Here is a 13,773-nt window from a genome sequence, read left to right on the forward strand (position 1 = left end):
AAGGAAGAGGCATGCGGGGCACCTCGGTGACGCTACTTCTGGACCGCAAAGAGATGATGAAGAACTGTGGCCCAGCAAGGGCGTCGAGTCATCGGCGTCTCTGTGGTCTTTAGGTGGCGGGAAACCCACCGGCGGATGCTCCTCGGCGCGTCGACGGTCGGGCCTTCTCCAGCGGGATAAAGCGGGCGGCGATGCAGACGAGAGCGTCCGATGATCAAAATGAAGTTCTTAGCAAATGGGAGCACGGCGGCTCCGGTCGGCGATTGCGGTCGTCGACAGTGGCGGACAACAGTCCGAGTGCTTCTCTTTGAGATTCCGCGGCAGTCCCCATCTCGGGTCGGCAGCCTGTCGAAGGTCTGTCTACCAGGGAGCTTTGGCAAAGATCAGCTGGTGCACGATGGTCCCTCGTAGCTCGGGAAGAGGGCGCCTTACCAGGTCCTCTCTGGGTCAGTCCTTGGAGGCACAGCAGCTTTCAGATTGTGAAGGAGAGCAACAGCAATTCTTCTCGTCCAGCAGGGCTTCAAAGTCAAGCTTCAGTTACTCCAGTTACTCGTCGTAGTGGACTTCAGCTTCTGAACATGATTCCTAACAGTGAGAGGTCCCCAGATATACTGTTAATCTCCCATTCATTCCGCTGGGTCACACTCAAGCATCCAATCACGACTAAGGGCATTCATGCAGGCAGGCAGCCAATCAGGCACACAAGGTATTCAGGCCATTCACTTCTCTCCAGACACTCACAACAAGTTATGTGTATTGGGACAAGTACCGAGCCATTCAACACTCCAAGCTGCATTCATATCGGTTTCGGGCAGGGCTGTCTCAGTCATTGGCCCTCATTACGACCCTGGCGGAGGACCATGGTGCAATTTGCACCATGGTCCATGGCGCAGAGCTGCCAACTCCGCCATGGGGGTTGGCGGACTTACCGCCCCATTCCGACCTTGGCGGGGCGGTAAGTCCCCAATCCCCATTTACCCTTCCCCATTCCCATTTTTGCCCCATAGGGTATAATGGGAGTGGGGAAGGCGTTAATTACGCCACCGTAAATTACGGTGGCGTAATTAACAACAGGTCCCGTAGCGCCATGGATTTTTCCGCCCGGAAAAACCAGGCGAAAAAACCACCATGGCGCTACGGGAACTCGTAGTAAGGCGGAAAGGTACGCCATGCATTACGCTGGCGTAAAACCCTTTCCGCCAGGGTCGTAATGAGGGCCATTGTGTCAACCACCAGATACCAGACATCCACAACACAGAATGCATATTTGTCACACTCTATTCACCCAGGTCCCACCCACAGGAGGTACCCACAACATACATCACGGGGAAGGCTCCAGCTAGTCTGGCCGGGCCTTCACAACAACACCATATATGGCACTTCCATCCAACAGCCAGTCAGGGGGAAGGGACAGAGTCAGGGCTTCCCAGGACTTTGGAAAAACAAGGTAATGGGTAATAGAAAGCAAGAGGCCACAGGGGCCATTTTGTTTTCCATCAGGAATCAACTGATCCCAATGGCAGGGCCGGGGTATCCTAAAATGGAGGATACTCCGCGCACCTGTCAAATTCAGCATGGAGCTGCCACCAGCCCATACCCTGCTCTGCGGGCCACCCACAGGTGCCCAACAACATACACGGGGGGCACAGGGTTGCACCCCACCCATGGGTGCCATAAGGGTATCCCACGGGTCCGTTCACCAAACCAAAAGAGACCACCAGGAGTCCCACATGGACTCCTGGGCGGAAAACACAACAGAACACACGATAAAAAGCAGTAAAGGACAAGGATACGGAGGCCCTGTCCCTCCGATATATTTCCAGCATCACACTACCTTATGAAAAATAAAGGACCCTCCTTTTGTCTCCCTTCTTCCACAGAAGTGGTTTTGAGGACCAACTCCGCTAACAACTAACAAAGGGTCATTACATTGGGCGAAGGCCAAATTTGGGATGATCTTGGGTTCTTCCTCACTAGAGGTGGGATTTACGGACTACTTCAGGTTTTCGGTCTGCTTCCCCAAAAACATTGGTTCCTCTCCCATTGGTATCGGTCTCAGACACCTCTACAAACATGGGGAATAAGGCATTCTCAAGGATACCCTGTTGAACCTTTCCCCCTAGATTAATGTGATTGGAGTGTTTGCCATTATTCTGTAGCAATATTTGACATCCCATCCATAGTCTGGGTCCACCACCCTGGCCATTATACCCAGGCCATACTTTAAAGCAAGTCCTGACTTGGAGGCCTCTTAGGGTGTGGGGGGAAGACAAAAAATGTAGTTATTAACTGCCTCTCTCCAGGTTCTAGAGTTACTTCCCGGCTGCCAGAGAGGCCAAAACTTATAGAATCCTTAGCAGTGATGGAGGGACTTGTTGCTTGCTCACTCAATTTAGTAAACCTAAGGGTCCCACAGTTTGTGTCAACCAGGCCAGATCCCACTCTGGCACCATATGTAATTTTGTAGAAGGAGGAGACAGAAACACAGGTGGCATGACTGTTGACACAGACTTTTATTTTTTTTTAAAAATAAAGAAGAAACCTATCCCTCCCTAACTCTAAGAGGAGTTTCCCTGCCTCAAATAAGGAACTAAGGAATCTGTCAGAATGTCTAAGTAGATGAGGAAGAGTCTACAGTGTGTCAAAATGCCTACTTCTATCCGTTAAACTATTAAGTAAACTAAAGAGATACCGGGTCTATTTGCTCCAGAAGAATAGCTCCCTTCTTCTGGACACTGGATTATAGTTCCAGGAACTGTGCCTGAGAGAATGACTCCCTTTGCCAGGTCTCAGTTCCTTTCAAGAATATAACAAAACTGTCCAGCTTCAGGTGCTATAAAGTTCTCAGTTCAAACTCAAAAGTTCCAACCCAAGCGTCATTGTTTATTGCCCATAGTTATCCTCACTATTGGGTTCCTGGAGAATGCCTCCCTTCTCCAGGTATCTTGTTCTCAATACTTTTGCTGTGCCAGGGGAACAACTCCCAGGCTTTCTTCTTACTTGGTTTTACGGTACACAACACCAGGGGATATGGCTGTCTTCCCCTGATCTTTCTTGGCTTCAAGATACACAGCACTAGGGTGTATGGCTTCTTTCCCCTGATCTCTTTTGCTTTCCCAGTGCACAACACCGGGAGGTATAGCTTTCTTCTCCTGGTCTCTCTTGACCTTTTGTCACACTTCATGGACTTTGGGGGACGTTCCCCAAGTCCTTTTCAGGTTTTATATGGCAGTTCAACACACCAGGGGGAATGTCTTCCTTCCCCAGGCCTTTCTCAGGTGTTCTGTTTGTTGTGAGCCTCTCCAGTGGCTTGGGTAGGCAGACCTGGTACACTTCCCTGCCATGTACTGCCACGAAGAAGATGCTCAGTTGAGGAACTCCTCCTCGTTTACCTGCGGGTCACTGACCCATGCTTTTTCACTCTCTTCGACTTCTACTATACCCGGTTTACTATCCTGCCAGGTATAGTACTTTGCCCAAGCTTTCTCATATTTTAGCTCTGGGTCCAGGACCCTCTTAAAATTGTTTCTTGTGTTCCCACTGTGTACCTTCAACACACAGTAACCTGTAACAATAAATCCTGGTCCTAGATCCTGATCCTATTCATAGATTTCAGTCTTCTACAAGGCTTCCAATGGCTTCCTCACTGGCACTTCGGTCCTCACGCTGCCAACCGCATCTCTGCAGCACTTCACTGGAGCCGGGCTGCACATCCCTGCTCGACCGTGTGGTTCGGCGGGTTCTTTGTGCTTGGGCTTTCCTCTTCTTCTGTTCTTGATCTGCTGGTGCACGGCAGGCCAGAGAGGGATGTCATAGTTTCTGAGAGTGCCTCCCTGTCAGAAGCTTCAGCTTCTTCATTTGAGGTATGGGCGCTTCCCTCATGATGCCTCCAAGAAGGGTCTCACAACTGTCTCAGTCCTTCCTCCGAAAGCTAGAAAGTTCAATCCAATTCTGATGAAGATTCATGCCGGCTCCGGGCCTCAACCTCGTCTCAGTATATTGCAATGGGCATTCACTGGAGTCAACCCTACTCTTCCTCATCACAATAATGGGGTTTTCACTGATCTTACAAACATACGTAGGAGAGGATACTTGATTAGAGGAAGGGAAGGAGGTGGGAATTGTGGGTGCGTTGGGAATACCATGTTCTTGCCAGGTCGTCACTAGACCCAGAGGGGATTTGCCTCCCCATTAGATCACCCGCTGAGTACCACCCCCACGGGGACTATTGGGTAGCGGCCTCTACTCTCCTCTCTGGCCTTATGGGAAGGGGGTCCCCCTAGGGGAGAGGTGAAAACATCTGGGGATTTGTCACAGCACCGGTAATTAAACTTCACAGTATGCCCCAAACCATTAACAATATTCAACACTGCCTGGTGTTCAGACTACAACTCCAGTGCTTTCCTTCACCACAGCATCACTCTACACTTCTCTCCTTTATTCTGTTCTTATCTATGGTCTTAATTCATCTGAAATGTGAAGTTCCTGCTCTGATTCAGGCACAGTTAACAAAAAGGGAAACTTTAGTGACCCATGTTTAAAAGTACACAAATAAATGCATAATATATGACTATATAGTTTATGGATTACTCATTATCATAGTTCTGGTGTCTGGAACCTGCAGCTCTCCTGATGTTTTGGACTACAACATCTATGAGCCTTTACTGTCTATTATGGCTGCAGATGATGGTAGTTGTAGTTCAAAACATTGGGAGACCCAAATGTTGCAGACACCTGCCATAATTTAAGAATTTATATTATGGAGGGTGCCCATAGAAAGGTATGAAATGCACAAACCCAAACAACATTTTGGCCACAGGAACTACTGCAAGTACTGGTCAGTGCCCTTACATGTGACAAAGGGCAAAAGTCACAAAAAGGTTTGCCCTCTTCTTATAAAAATACATCTTGTCAATGAGGTGGCTATTTATAGCTTTTGGGCTGAGAAGGAAGGGTTAGACTCCTCTTAAAAAAATGAAGTAAATTGCACTGTAGTGTCCTGCGTATCAGATGAGTCAGGCATCCCTGCTGGCTCTGCACTTACTCGTTCAGGAACAACGCTGGATGCAGGTATGCAGAAAAGGAAACGTCATTATTGTTACAGGTTACAGGTAAGTGGTTACGAAGGAGAGCAAAGTAGTAGCTTCCACCAAGTATCAGCTCCCATCCTGAGGTCTTTTCCAACCGTCACTCCTGGAATCTAGAGATCACCAGGTTCCATGTCCCATTCGGCATTCCACCAGCATGACTCAGGAATACAAGATACTACATGCACAATTAAGAAACTTACACAATTAAGCAACCCACAGTAAAGGAGGGAGTTTTTATATAACTCAGCAAATGTGCTGTAGCTGCTGCTAAATGAGGGAGACATTTGCGTTGACTCCCACATGCATACATGCCAATATTATAATCCATTCCATCTGGGAGACACTAGTCCAGTCCTGGTTCTAACATTGCATTCTAGGACTTGTAGGCCTGGATTGCCCTATTATAAACCCAGGACTACACACCCCAGAGTGCAAACTTAAAACCAGGACTGGACTTCTGTCTCCCGAATGGAATGGTTAATGTTAGCATATATGCATATAACACTCCCCTGGATAACACACCACACTCACCCGCAGGTATGTTCCTCCTTCTGCCACATGCTGCTAGCTCCAGGGGCGATAATCTTTCCGAAGCTTTCGCTCCAATGGAGCCTGCTTGGCAGAGTCCTTGCAGCCCTCCTTTCCCTAACAGACAAGGAAGACTTGACCTGTTCTGAAAACCTGTTAAGTGATGTTTCAGATGTGCACCACTCTCAAAGCACAAAGATTTCGCGGCACCATTCTGCTTAGGTATTTATTCACTATTTTGTTTCTTTTTGAAAGAATGCTGGTCAGTTAGTCTAGGTTTCAAATCCACAAGCCTCTTTTTCCAAGGTTGAAGGAAAAAGTGATGACCATTGCAAAGAGGGCACATATTAAATTGGTTTCTTATATCGCACTTCAGGCTGAACTCCAGCCTCTAAGCACGGAACTGGGTAGTGAACTGTGCTGCTCTGTGTAAATGGGCACGTTGCCCCTGAGCTATACTCCCAACTAGCAGAGACAATGATAGGCCAGTCACTGTCTGCTGTCATCTTGCCCCATAGAAACCTCAATACGCAAGTCTAAGACTGTCTCAGACTTGTGTGAACAATTCCAGACATTCTCTGAGCTTGTCCTATATTTGTTTATGTCGACTCTGCAAACCTTGCTCTGGCTTGGCTTGCAGGGTGCAGAAAAGGGGTGTGTCTTAAAGCAAAAGACACACTGACCAAACGCTATGTACATAGCGTTTCAATCGTAGAATAATGTCATCACAGGCATATTTGTCAAATATAATGCTATGTGGTTCTTTTTATGTACCCAAATATTACTTTGATTTTGTTCAAATCAGATTGGAACGCTCATTGGTGCGTTTTGCCCCCTTTTTCTTTCTCATAGCGGTATTTCAACAATAGGAGTGTACTGTCAATCTTGGGATCATAGCTTTGCTTCCGAATATACTTTAAATGGTTCTTCTAGTTTTGATAATGTTCTTCACTCCATAAGACAAGTGTAATGTTCTTATTATGAGCACATTATACACAGGAAGCGATCATTAGAAATGATAATGATGTGTTATTCATATAGCGTTCACGCCTAAGTGCTTTACATATATGCACACACTATCACCAAACCAATGTTGATGCTCATTTATTGACTACAGAAGGATGAACGGCTGAGTTGGCTTTCGAACCTGCAACCTGCAGATCATACACAGATTGCAGCAGCTAGTACTCAACCCGCTGAGCTATCCTACCAGCTAAGAAATAGCACAATTTTAAAAAGAGACCGTTTTCAATGTTAGTACAATTAAGTAATGCATGTTTTTTTTAAACGCTACTTTTGCATTTACAATGTTAGTGCAATAAAATAATGTCTTTTAAAAAAGCTGCCTTTTAAAAATATGAAGCACCCCTCCCCCAACAGAGCTGTTTCTTTCTCTGGCTGCTCTGCTTTTAGCAGCGGCTGGAGTGTGAGAAAGAGACACTCAAAGAGATGAGAGGCAGAGAAAGAGCACAGAGAGTGAGAGAGAAACAGAGACAAAGAGAGTACATAGAGTGATAAAGAGAAATAGAGACAAAGAATGAGTGAGAGGGAAAGAGAGGGGGAGAGAGAGAGAGAAAGAGAGAAATAGAGAGAGAGAGAGAGAGAGAGAGAGAGAGAGAGATTGGCCTCCAATATGCCCAGCACTGCTAGTCTTGAAAAGTTCAGTAACCACCCCCATGGCCTGGGAACTGCAGCCACCGCTCACCCTTCCGGACTCTATGGTAATCTGGCCTTACCTCAGGGGAACCCAAAGTAAAGGAAGAGATGTAGATAAACTGATTCGAGAAGAATGAAGTAAAATAATGCAGTAGCACATACGACTGCAAGAGTCATTACAGACTGGGCGTTATTGAAAAAAACAATGGTATTTTCAAAATACTTCTGGTTTTGTTACCCATCTATTTCCGGTCCGCAGGTACATGTACATCGATGGTATATTGTCCAGGTAAATACCTCTGGATTGCATGTCGAATTTTCATCCAGAAAAACAGCTTTCTTTTACCTCGACCCAAGAGGTGGCGGTAAACATTGTAAATCTCCCAGAATTTCTATTGAAGTTATTTTTAGTGTACAGGAGAGAATCGCAAGCGCTTCCATGCAGTACCTTCAAGAAACTGATGTGGTTGAGACAGTGGAAGATGGAGTTAAATGGGGCTTTTCTGATGCTCCTCCTTTCACTGCCTTTTTCATATAACGCAAAAGAAGTAATATGTGTACCTTAAAAAGCCTGCAAAGTAGTGGCATGACACTCACTGTACCTGGACGTCGATTGTGGGTTCAGCTGGGTTCAGCTGCTATCCTGACGCCGCCACTGGTCGCTCTATCACTGCCTCGGCAACCCCTAATCACAGATGTAGTGTCAGTGACGACTGGCACAGGCCGCCAAGAGTATTGAAAAGTGTTTTTTCCAGAGCACGGTGTGTTTTGTTCTGTAAAACATACGTTGCTATGAAAAACAAATCTTTGGTTTTGAAACTCAGGGTGCTGTCACATTCCTATATTTCAAAATGTACAAAGTCTGAGGGCCACCACCACAAGCAACTGAAGCAACTAATGCAGGAGAGACAAGTGCTTTCATTGGAAAAAAAAGGAACGTCTGATATTACTTCTTCAGACTTAGTATATTGTAGGGACCTTTGTCAGTCTACATACTTTCAGAGAGAGAATATATGGTATCCAGTGATAGTATTGCAGGAAATACTGAAAAATTAATTTACAAAGATGCAAAGAATATTGCAAGAAAAAGTGGGTAAAAAATACCTAAACGCAGAAGAAATATTGATATAAAGAAAAGAACATGTAATGATAAGAGTGGGTTTTAGGTGTAAACTAAAACAGATTTAGGTTAACATTGGGATAAATGGGAGGGAGACAAGGAGAGTTTAGGAGTAGGAGAGGTAAGAGGAGCTTCCCCCTTGAAAATAGGTATTTTTACAATATGCACTGTAAAATGCATTTCAATAATTTTTCATGCAATATGTATTGCACTTGTAATTGTACGTCACTGTTATTTCCGCAATAAAATCACAGCGAACCGGATATTTGTGTGAGTGTGTGTGATGTCCAACTATCTTTAGGGATGTTTTATTTGTGATAAATGTTTGTAAACTCTGAAACACGCATCTGTGTGCTTTATTCATTGTCTTAATACAGTGTATAGAATGGAGATGGCTCACAGAGTCAAGTGCTTGCTGCTGGTATCTGTTGATCCTGCAGCTCGAATCCGTTCAAGGCCGGCTTCGACTTCCGCCCAGCCAAGCCAACTTGTGTACCATTAGGCCGAATAACAATAAGACTTTTTATTTACCATGCTAGGAACATGGTAGCAAGAACAATAAAAGAATTTATCATTCTTTTTCAACTCAGCACTTTCCTGCAAAAATTTCTTTTATATTTCCACGATAATTTAGCATGTTGTTTTGAGGGTTTTCTGGTCAGGGGTTTTAAACAGGCAACTGGTTCTGCTCTTCACATGCTGTCCACTGTGCGACATATTTGTCATTCTTGTATTTGGGTCCTTTTGTCTTAAATCTGTCCGTGATGATGATCCATGGCTCACCCAGTTACACAGGATTGTGTGTGGGCACATGTGGCTACACTTGGCACATAGTGGCAGCACCTAGACACATGAGGCTGTGCCTTCATATGGGGACTGTACTTGGCATATTGGGCTTACCTTGACATAAGATGGTTCATTTAGACTCCAGGTTTATACTTGGGTTAACCTCGCATGTGAGACTTACCCCAGTAATAGGTGGCCTTACCTGGGCATATGAGGCTACACTTAGCATATTGTGGAAGGGGATTATGGTTGTACTTGGCATGCGAGGCTTTACGTGGCACTAGATGGCCTGAACTGGCTAGAACGGCATGTAAAGGCAGGTCTCCTGATCTATTTACATGAAACCCATCCACATGTGCTCACCCAGACAGACCCTGGGCCTCAGCATACATGACCCTATCCCTCTGGTGCTGAAGGCTCTACATTAGCTCCCTGAGGATACCGGAATTAATTTCATAAGTTCTCTGCTTGGCTCGCTGTTTCCTCTACAACAAGGGCACCAGTTTCCTGAAAGCCCCGGAGAAACCTTACTCTCCCGCAACAAATCTCAGATCCTCTCCTAATAACCTCTTGGCTATCCCAAAGATCAAAAGGCAATGTCATGGGAGTTAAACAAGTGTGGCCAATGCCCCCAAACTATGGAAGACCTTACACAAGCCTTGTATAATTGAATCAGGCCTACTTCCAGTATTAGGGAAGCTAAGTGGCTGCCTTGGGATCTGCCCATCACGGGGTGCCAAGCAACAGCGGGTTTGCCTCTGTTATCATGAAGTACAAAATCAATGTAAATCAATCTGAGCTAAAGTGGCTGAAGGATGCCCTCCTGCGATTAGCGGGTGACCTGCTGTAAACTAGTGCTCACATGTCTAGTACGGAGAACCTTGCCAGTGTAAGCGGTGCTATTATCTATTGACACCTGTTTTATGGGCTGCACAGCATATGATTTGGCTCATGTTAAAACATGTCTCTGCTGAATGTGCACTTGGTATTTCTTGACTGCTCTCATTGGATATTGGGTCTTTATAACTCGTTTTTAATTAATTTAAGTTATGCTTTTACAGGTACAATGTCAATGGAATATTATTAGGAGGGTTGATGTCACTTCCTGTGATGCCGCTAGGTGTATGATGTCACTTCCACTACTCCTGGTATTTTTATGAATTGATGTTATTGATAATTTCGTACCTATTACCACCATCAATATGATGGTGGGAATGGACATATTTGTTTTCGAATGACATCAATGGGTATTTCTGGAATACAACCAGAGGCATCCCAGAAGAACCACTACTGTTGCCACTGGTCCACAAATAACCCTGCATATTTATTTGGACATAACACAGGCCATGGGGGTAATCTCCTCCAGTGGTATTTGTGACCCACAATTCTGCCCGGCCTATAATGAGACTTTACTTGAGACCTACCACAGGTGGAAGTATTAAGGCGGTGCTCATGGAGTCCCAGCTGCCTGGCAATACAGAATCTTCCTCCTGGGCAGGGATGCCTGCTGACAGCCTGTATGGGTCTGACTTTGGTTTGCTCCAGCGATGCTCCAGCGATGCCTAGGGAAGATCTAGTCCCAGCTGCCAGCAGTGGTCGAAGTGGGCAGGAGCGGTTGGGAGCGGTGCTCCTATATTTTTTTAAATTCCATTTTACTGTTCCTATACTTTTACTTTAAAAAGAAACCATTCTGGAATGATTTCGTTTTAAAATAAAATTGAGGGACTGTACTGAACGTTCCTTTAAACAGCAGGTGCAAGTGTTTGGGGGTTTGTATTGTGTGTGGGAGGGGGTTGCGTTGCAATGGGGTCTGTGGGAAGCGGGGCATGCCAGCAGGGAACATAGCTCCACTACTTCTTTTCATACACTTCGACCACTGGCTGCCAGTCTGTTTTAGTAATAATAGCCTACACCTCCGTTGTGAGTATTATGCTATAGATTTGCTTTCTAAAAGGGCACTCGCTCTTTTGGCATGTTGGTTGTTTCACTGATTGGAGGTTGCTACAGCATCGGGTTGGGTTAATAACTGAAAAAAATAAATGTGCATTTCATAACCCCCACATCGTGGCAACCCCTTATCCCTTCCCCACAATGAACAGAATAGCAAGAGGTGGGGAGTTTCTGGGGACGAGTGACACATGCATAATTGCTGATTACTCCAGCCAGGCTGAGATACTAGCAAGAGAGATGAGTGTGAGAGGTGAGGAAAAAGAACGGGACCCCACTTCGTCTAGGGACACATATGCTTTGGTCAGCAAGAAGGGCGCCACTAGCCAGAACATACGAACAAAGGGGTTGAGGCTTCCTCTGTTGGGCGAGTGAGCCTGTCTGCGGTTAGTGATCCGCTGGCAGGAATGTCATTGCATAGATAGGCCATGGAATCATTCATTTAGTGGGACATCCTCCAATGGTTGCTGGTCGGGGGCCCCGAGCTAGGATTCAGACCGTGAACAAAGGGGCAGCAAAGATGGATTGATAGAGAATGCTTCGTAACTGAAGGTTAGTTGTTCCCGCATTCAAGAGGATGAGTAAATATGCTTTTTTTGTGTGTTCAGGTTGTGGACGACGTCGGGAATCAGACATCCTGCCGCCTCGCTGGCCTGAAGGCTGGGACTGTGTACTTTGTACAAGTACGCTGTAATCCATTTGGTATTTACGGATCAAAGAAAGCTGGGATATGGAGCGACTGGAGTAACCCCACCGCAGCGTCCACTCCGAGAAGCGGTAAGTGGCTTTAAGCTTTCATCACCTATCTGTTGGCAGAATGTGTTTGCAGGGCCAATACTTGACATCCAAGTTTTCATAAGACATATCAAAGTAGCTTTAATCCCCGGAACATTGGACTCTTAAGGGTCAGTAGCCTAAAATATGGCGTATTGGCAGTCTCTCTCCATTACCCGTTCCTCAAAGAAAAGAATGGAGCACGTGAGCAACTAGTCAACACCACACTGCCAAGAAGCAGGCGAAAGAATCAGAGGCGAGGATGACAAGCAAGTGAGAGGAGGCTAGGTAGAAGGTAAGGGATTCATTGATTTCAGGATCAGAGACCTGCAGACATGAAGATCAGGATGCATTCTTCAGTTTGAGAGAGCACGAGGCTATCAACATTGGGAGAGAAGGAAGGATCGAGAGACAATTAGACAGAAGAAGCGTCACAAATCTTTTGTACTTCTGGCTCCACGTGTCTTCTCTCACTCATACATTCTTAAGACGTGTGAAGTAGAGCAGGCAGGGGAGTGGTGGATGAGACTCTAGTGCAGTGGTCTTCAAACATTTTCATCCCGAGACCCCCCTTGAGCACATTTTCGGCAGGCCCGACCCCTCCAAAGTGTCAATTGGCACGTGCAAGTCTGAAGGGCCATGAATTATTGTGCTCAAACAAAAAACCTTTACTACCGCCAGCCCCCACATGATCAGGTCTCACTGTATAGACTTGGGCATCCCCCACCCCGATCCCCACACGGCCGGGGTCTCCCCGTGCCGCACACAGTCTCAGGTCCCCCTCTCCCTCTAGAGTCCAAAGGCTCCCCCAGCAATGGTAAATAAAACCTGTACTAGCCCCCCACCCACATGATCAGGTCTCCCCCTGCCACCTGCATAGTCCTGGGCATCCCCCACCCTGCTCCCCACACAGTCCCAGGTCTCCCCATGCTCCACTCCGTGCACAGTGCCAGGTCTCCCCTTCCCTGTACTGTTCATGGGCACCACAACCATGCTTAAATAGAACTGTACTACCCCCACATGATCAGGTCGCCCCCCTGCCACCAGCATAGTCCTGCCTGGGCATCTCCCACCCTGCTCCCCACACAGTCCCAAGTCTCCCCATGCTCCACTCTGTGCACAGTGCCAGGACTCCCCCCTCCCTGTACTGTTCATGGGCTCCACAACCATGCTTAAATAGAACTGTACAACCCCCATATGATCAAGTCGCCCCCTGCCACCTGCATAGTCCTGGGCATCCCCCACCCTTCGCCCCATATAGTTCCTGGTCTCCCCATGCTCCACTCCCTGCACAGTCCCATGTTTCCCACCCTCTACCTGTGCTGTTCATGGGCTCCACAACCATGCTTAAAAAGAACTGTACTACCCCCACATGATCAGGTCGCCCCCTGCCACCTGCATAGTCCTGGCCATCCCCCACCCTGCTCCCCACACAGTCCCAAGTCCCCCCATGCTCCACTAAGTGCACAGTGCCAGGTCTCCCCCCTCCCTGTACTGTTCATGGGCTCCACAACCATGCTTAAATAGAACTGTACTACCCTCACATGATAAGGTCGCCCCCTTGCCACCTGCATAGTCCTGGGCATCCCCCACCCTGCTCCCCACACAGTCCCAAGTCTCCCCATGCTCCACTCTGTGCACAGTGCCAGGTCTCCCCCCTCCCTGTACTGTTCATGGGCTCCACAACCATGCTTAAATAGAACTGTACAACCCCCATATGATCAGGTCGCCCCCTGCCACCTGCAGAGTCCTGGACACCCCCCACCATTCTCCCCAAACTGTCACAAGTCTCCCCATGCTCCACTCCGTGCACAGTGCCAGGTCTTCCCCCTCCCTGTACTGTTCATGGGCTCCACAACTATGCTTAAAAAG

General features: G+C 47.0%; 1 protein-coding gene across 5 annotated transcripts in view; it reads left to right on the top strand.

The window, feature by feature from the left end:
* The window catches only part of CRLF1 (cytokine receptor like factor 1), a 345,153-nt gene that overhangs the window by 247,899 nt on the left and 83,481 nt on the right, over positions 1 to 13,773 (top strand). For all 5 annotated transcript variants that reach the window (XM_069649295.1, XM_069649294.1, XM_069649297.1 and 2 more), the window contains one exon: positions 11,736 to 11,904. In XM_069649295.1, the coding sequence (XP_069505396.1) occupies positions 11,736 to 11,904 (169 nt within the window). The remainder of the gene's footprint in view (positions 1 to 11,735; positions 11,905 to 13,773) is intronic.

The sequence above is a fragment of the Ambystoma mexicanum genome, chromosome 1p (assembly GCF_040938575.1).
Source record: "Ambystoma mexicanum isolate Mex_15411 chromosome 1p, UKY_AmexF1_1, whole genome shotgun sequence".
NCBI lineage: Eukaryota > Metazoa > Chordata > Amphibia > Caudata > Ambystomatidae > Ambystoma > Ambystoma mexicanum.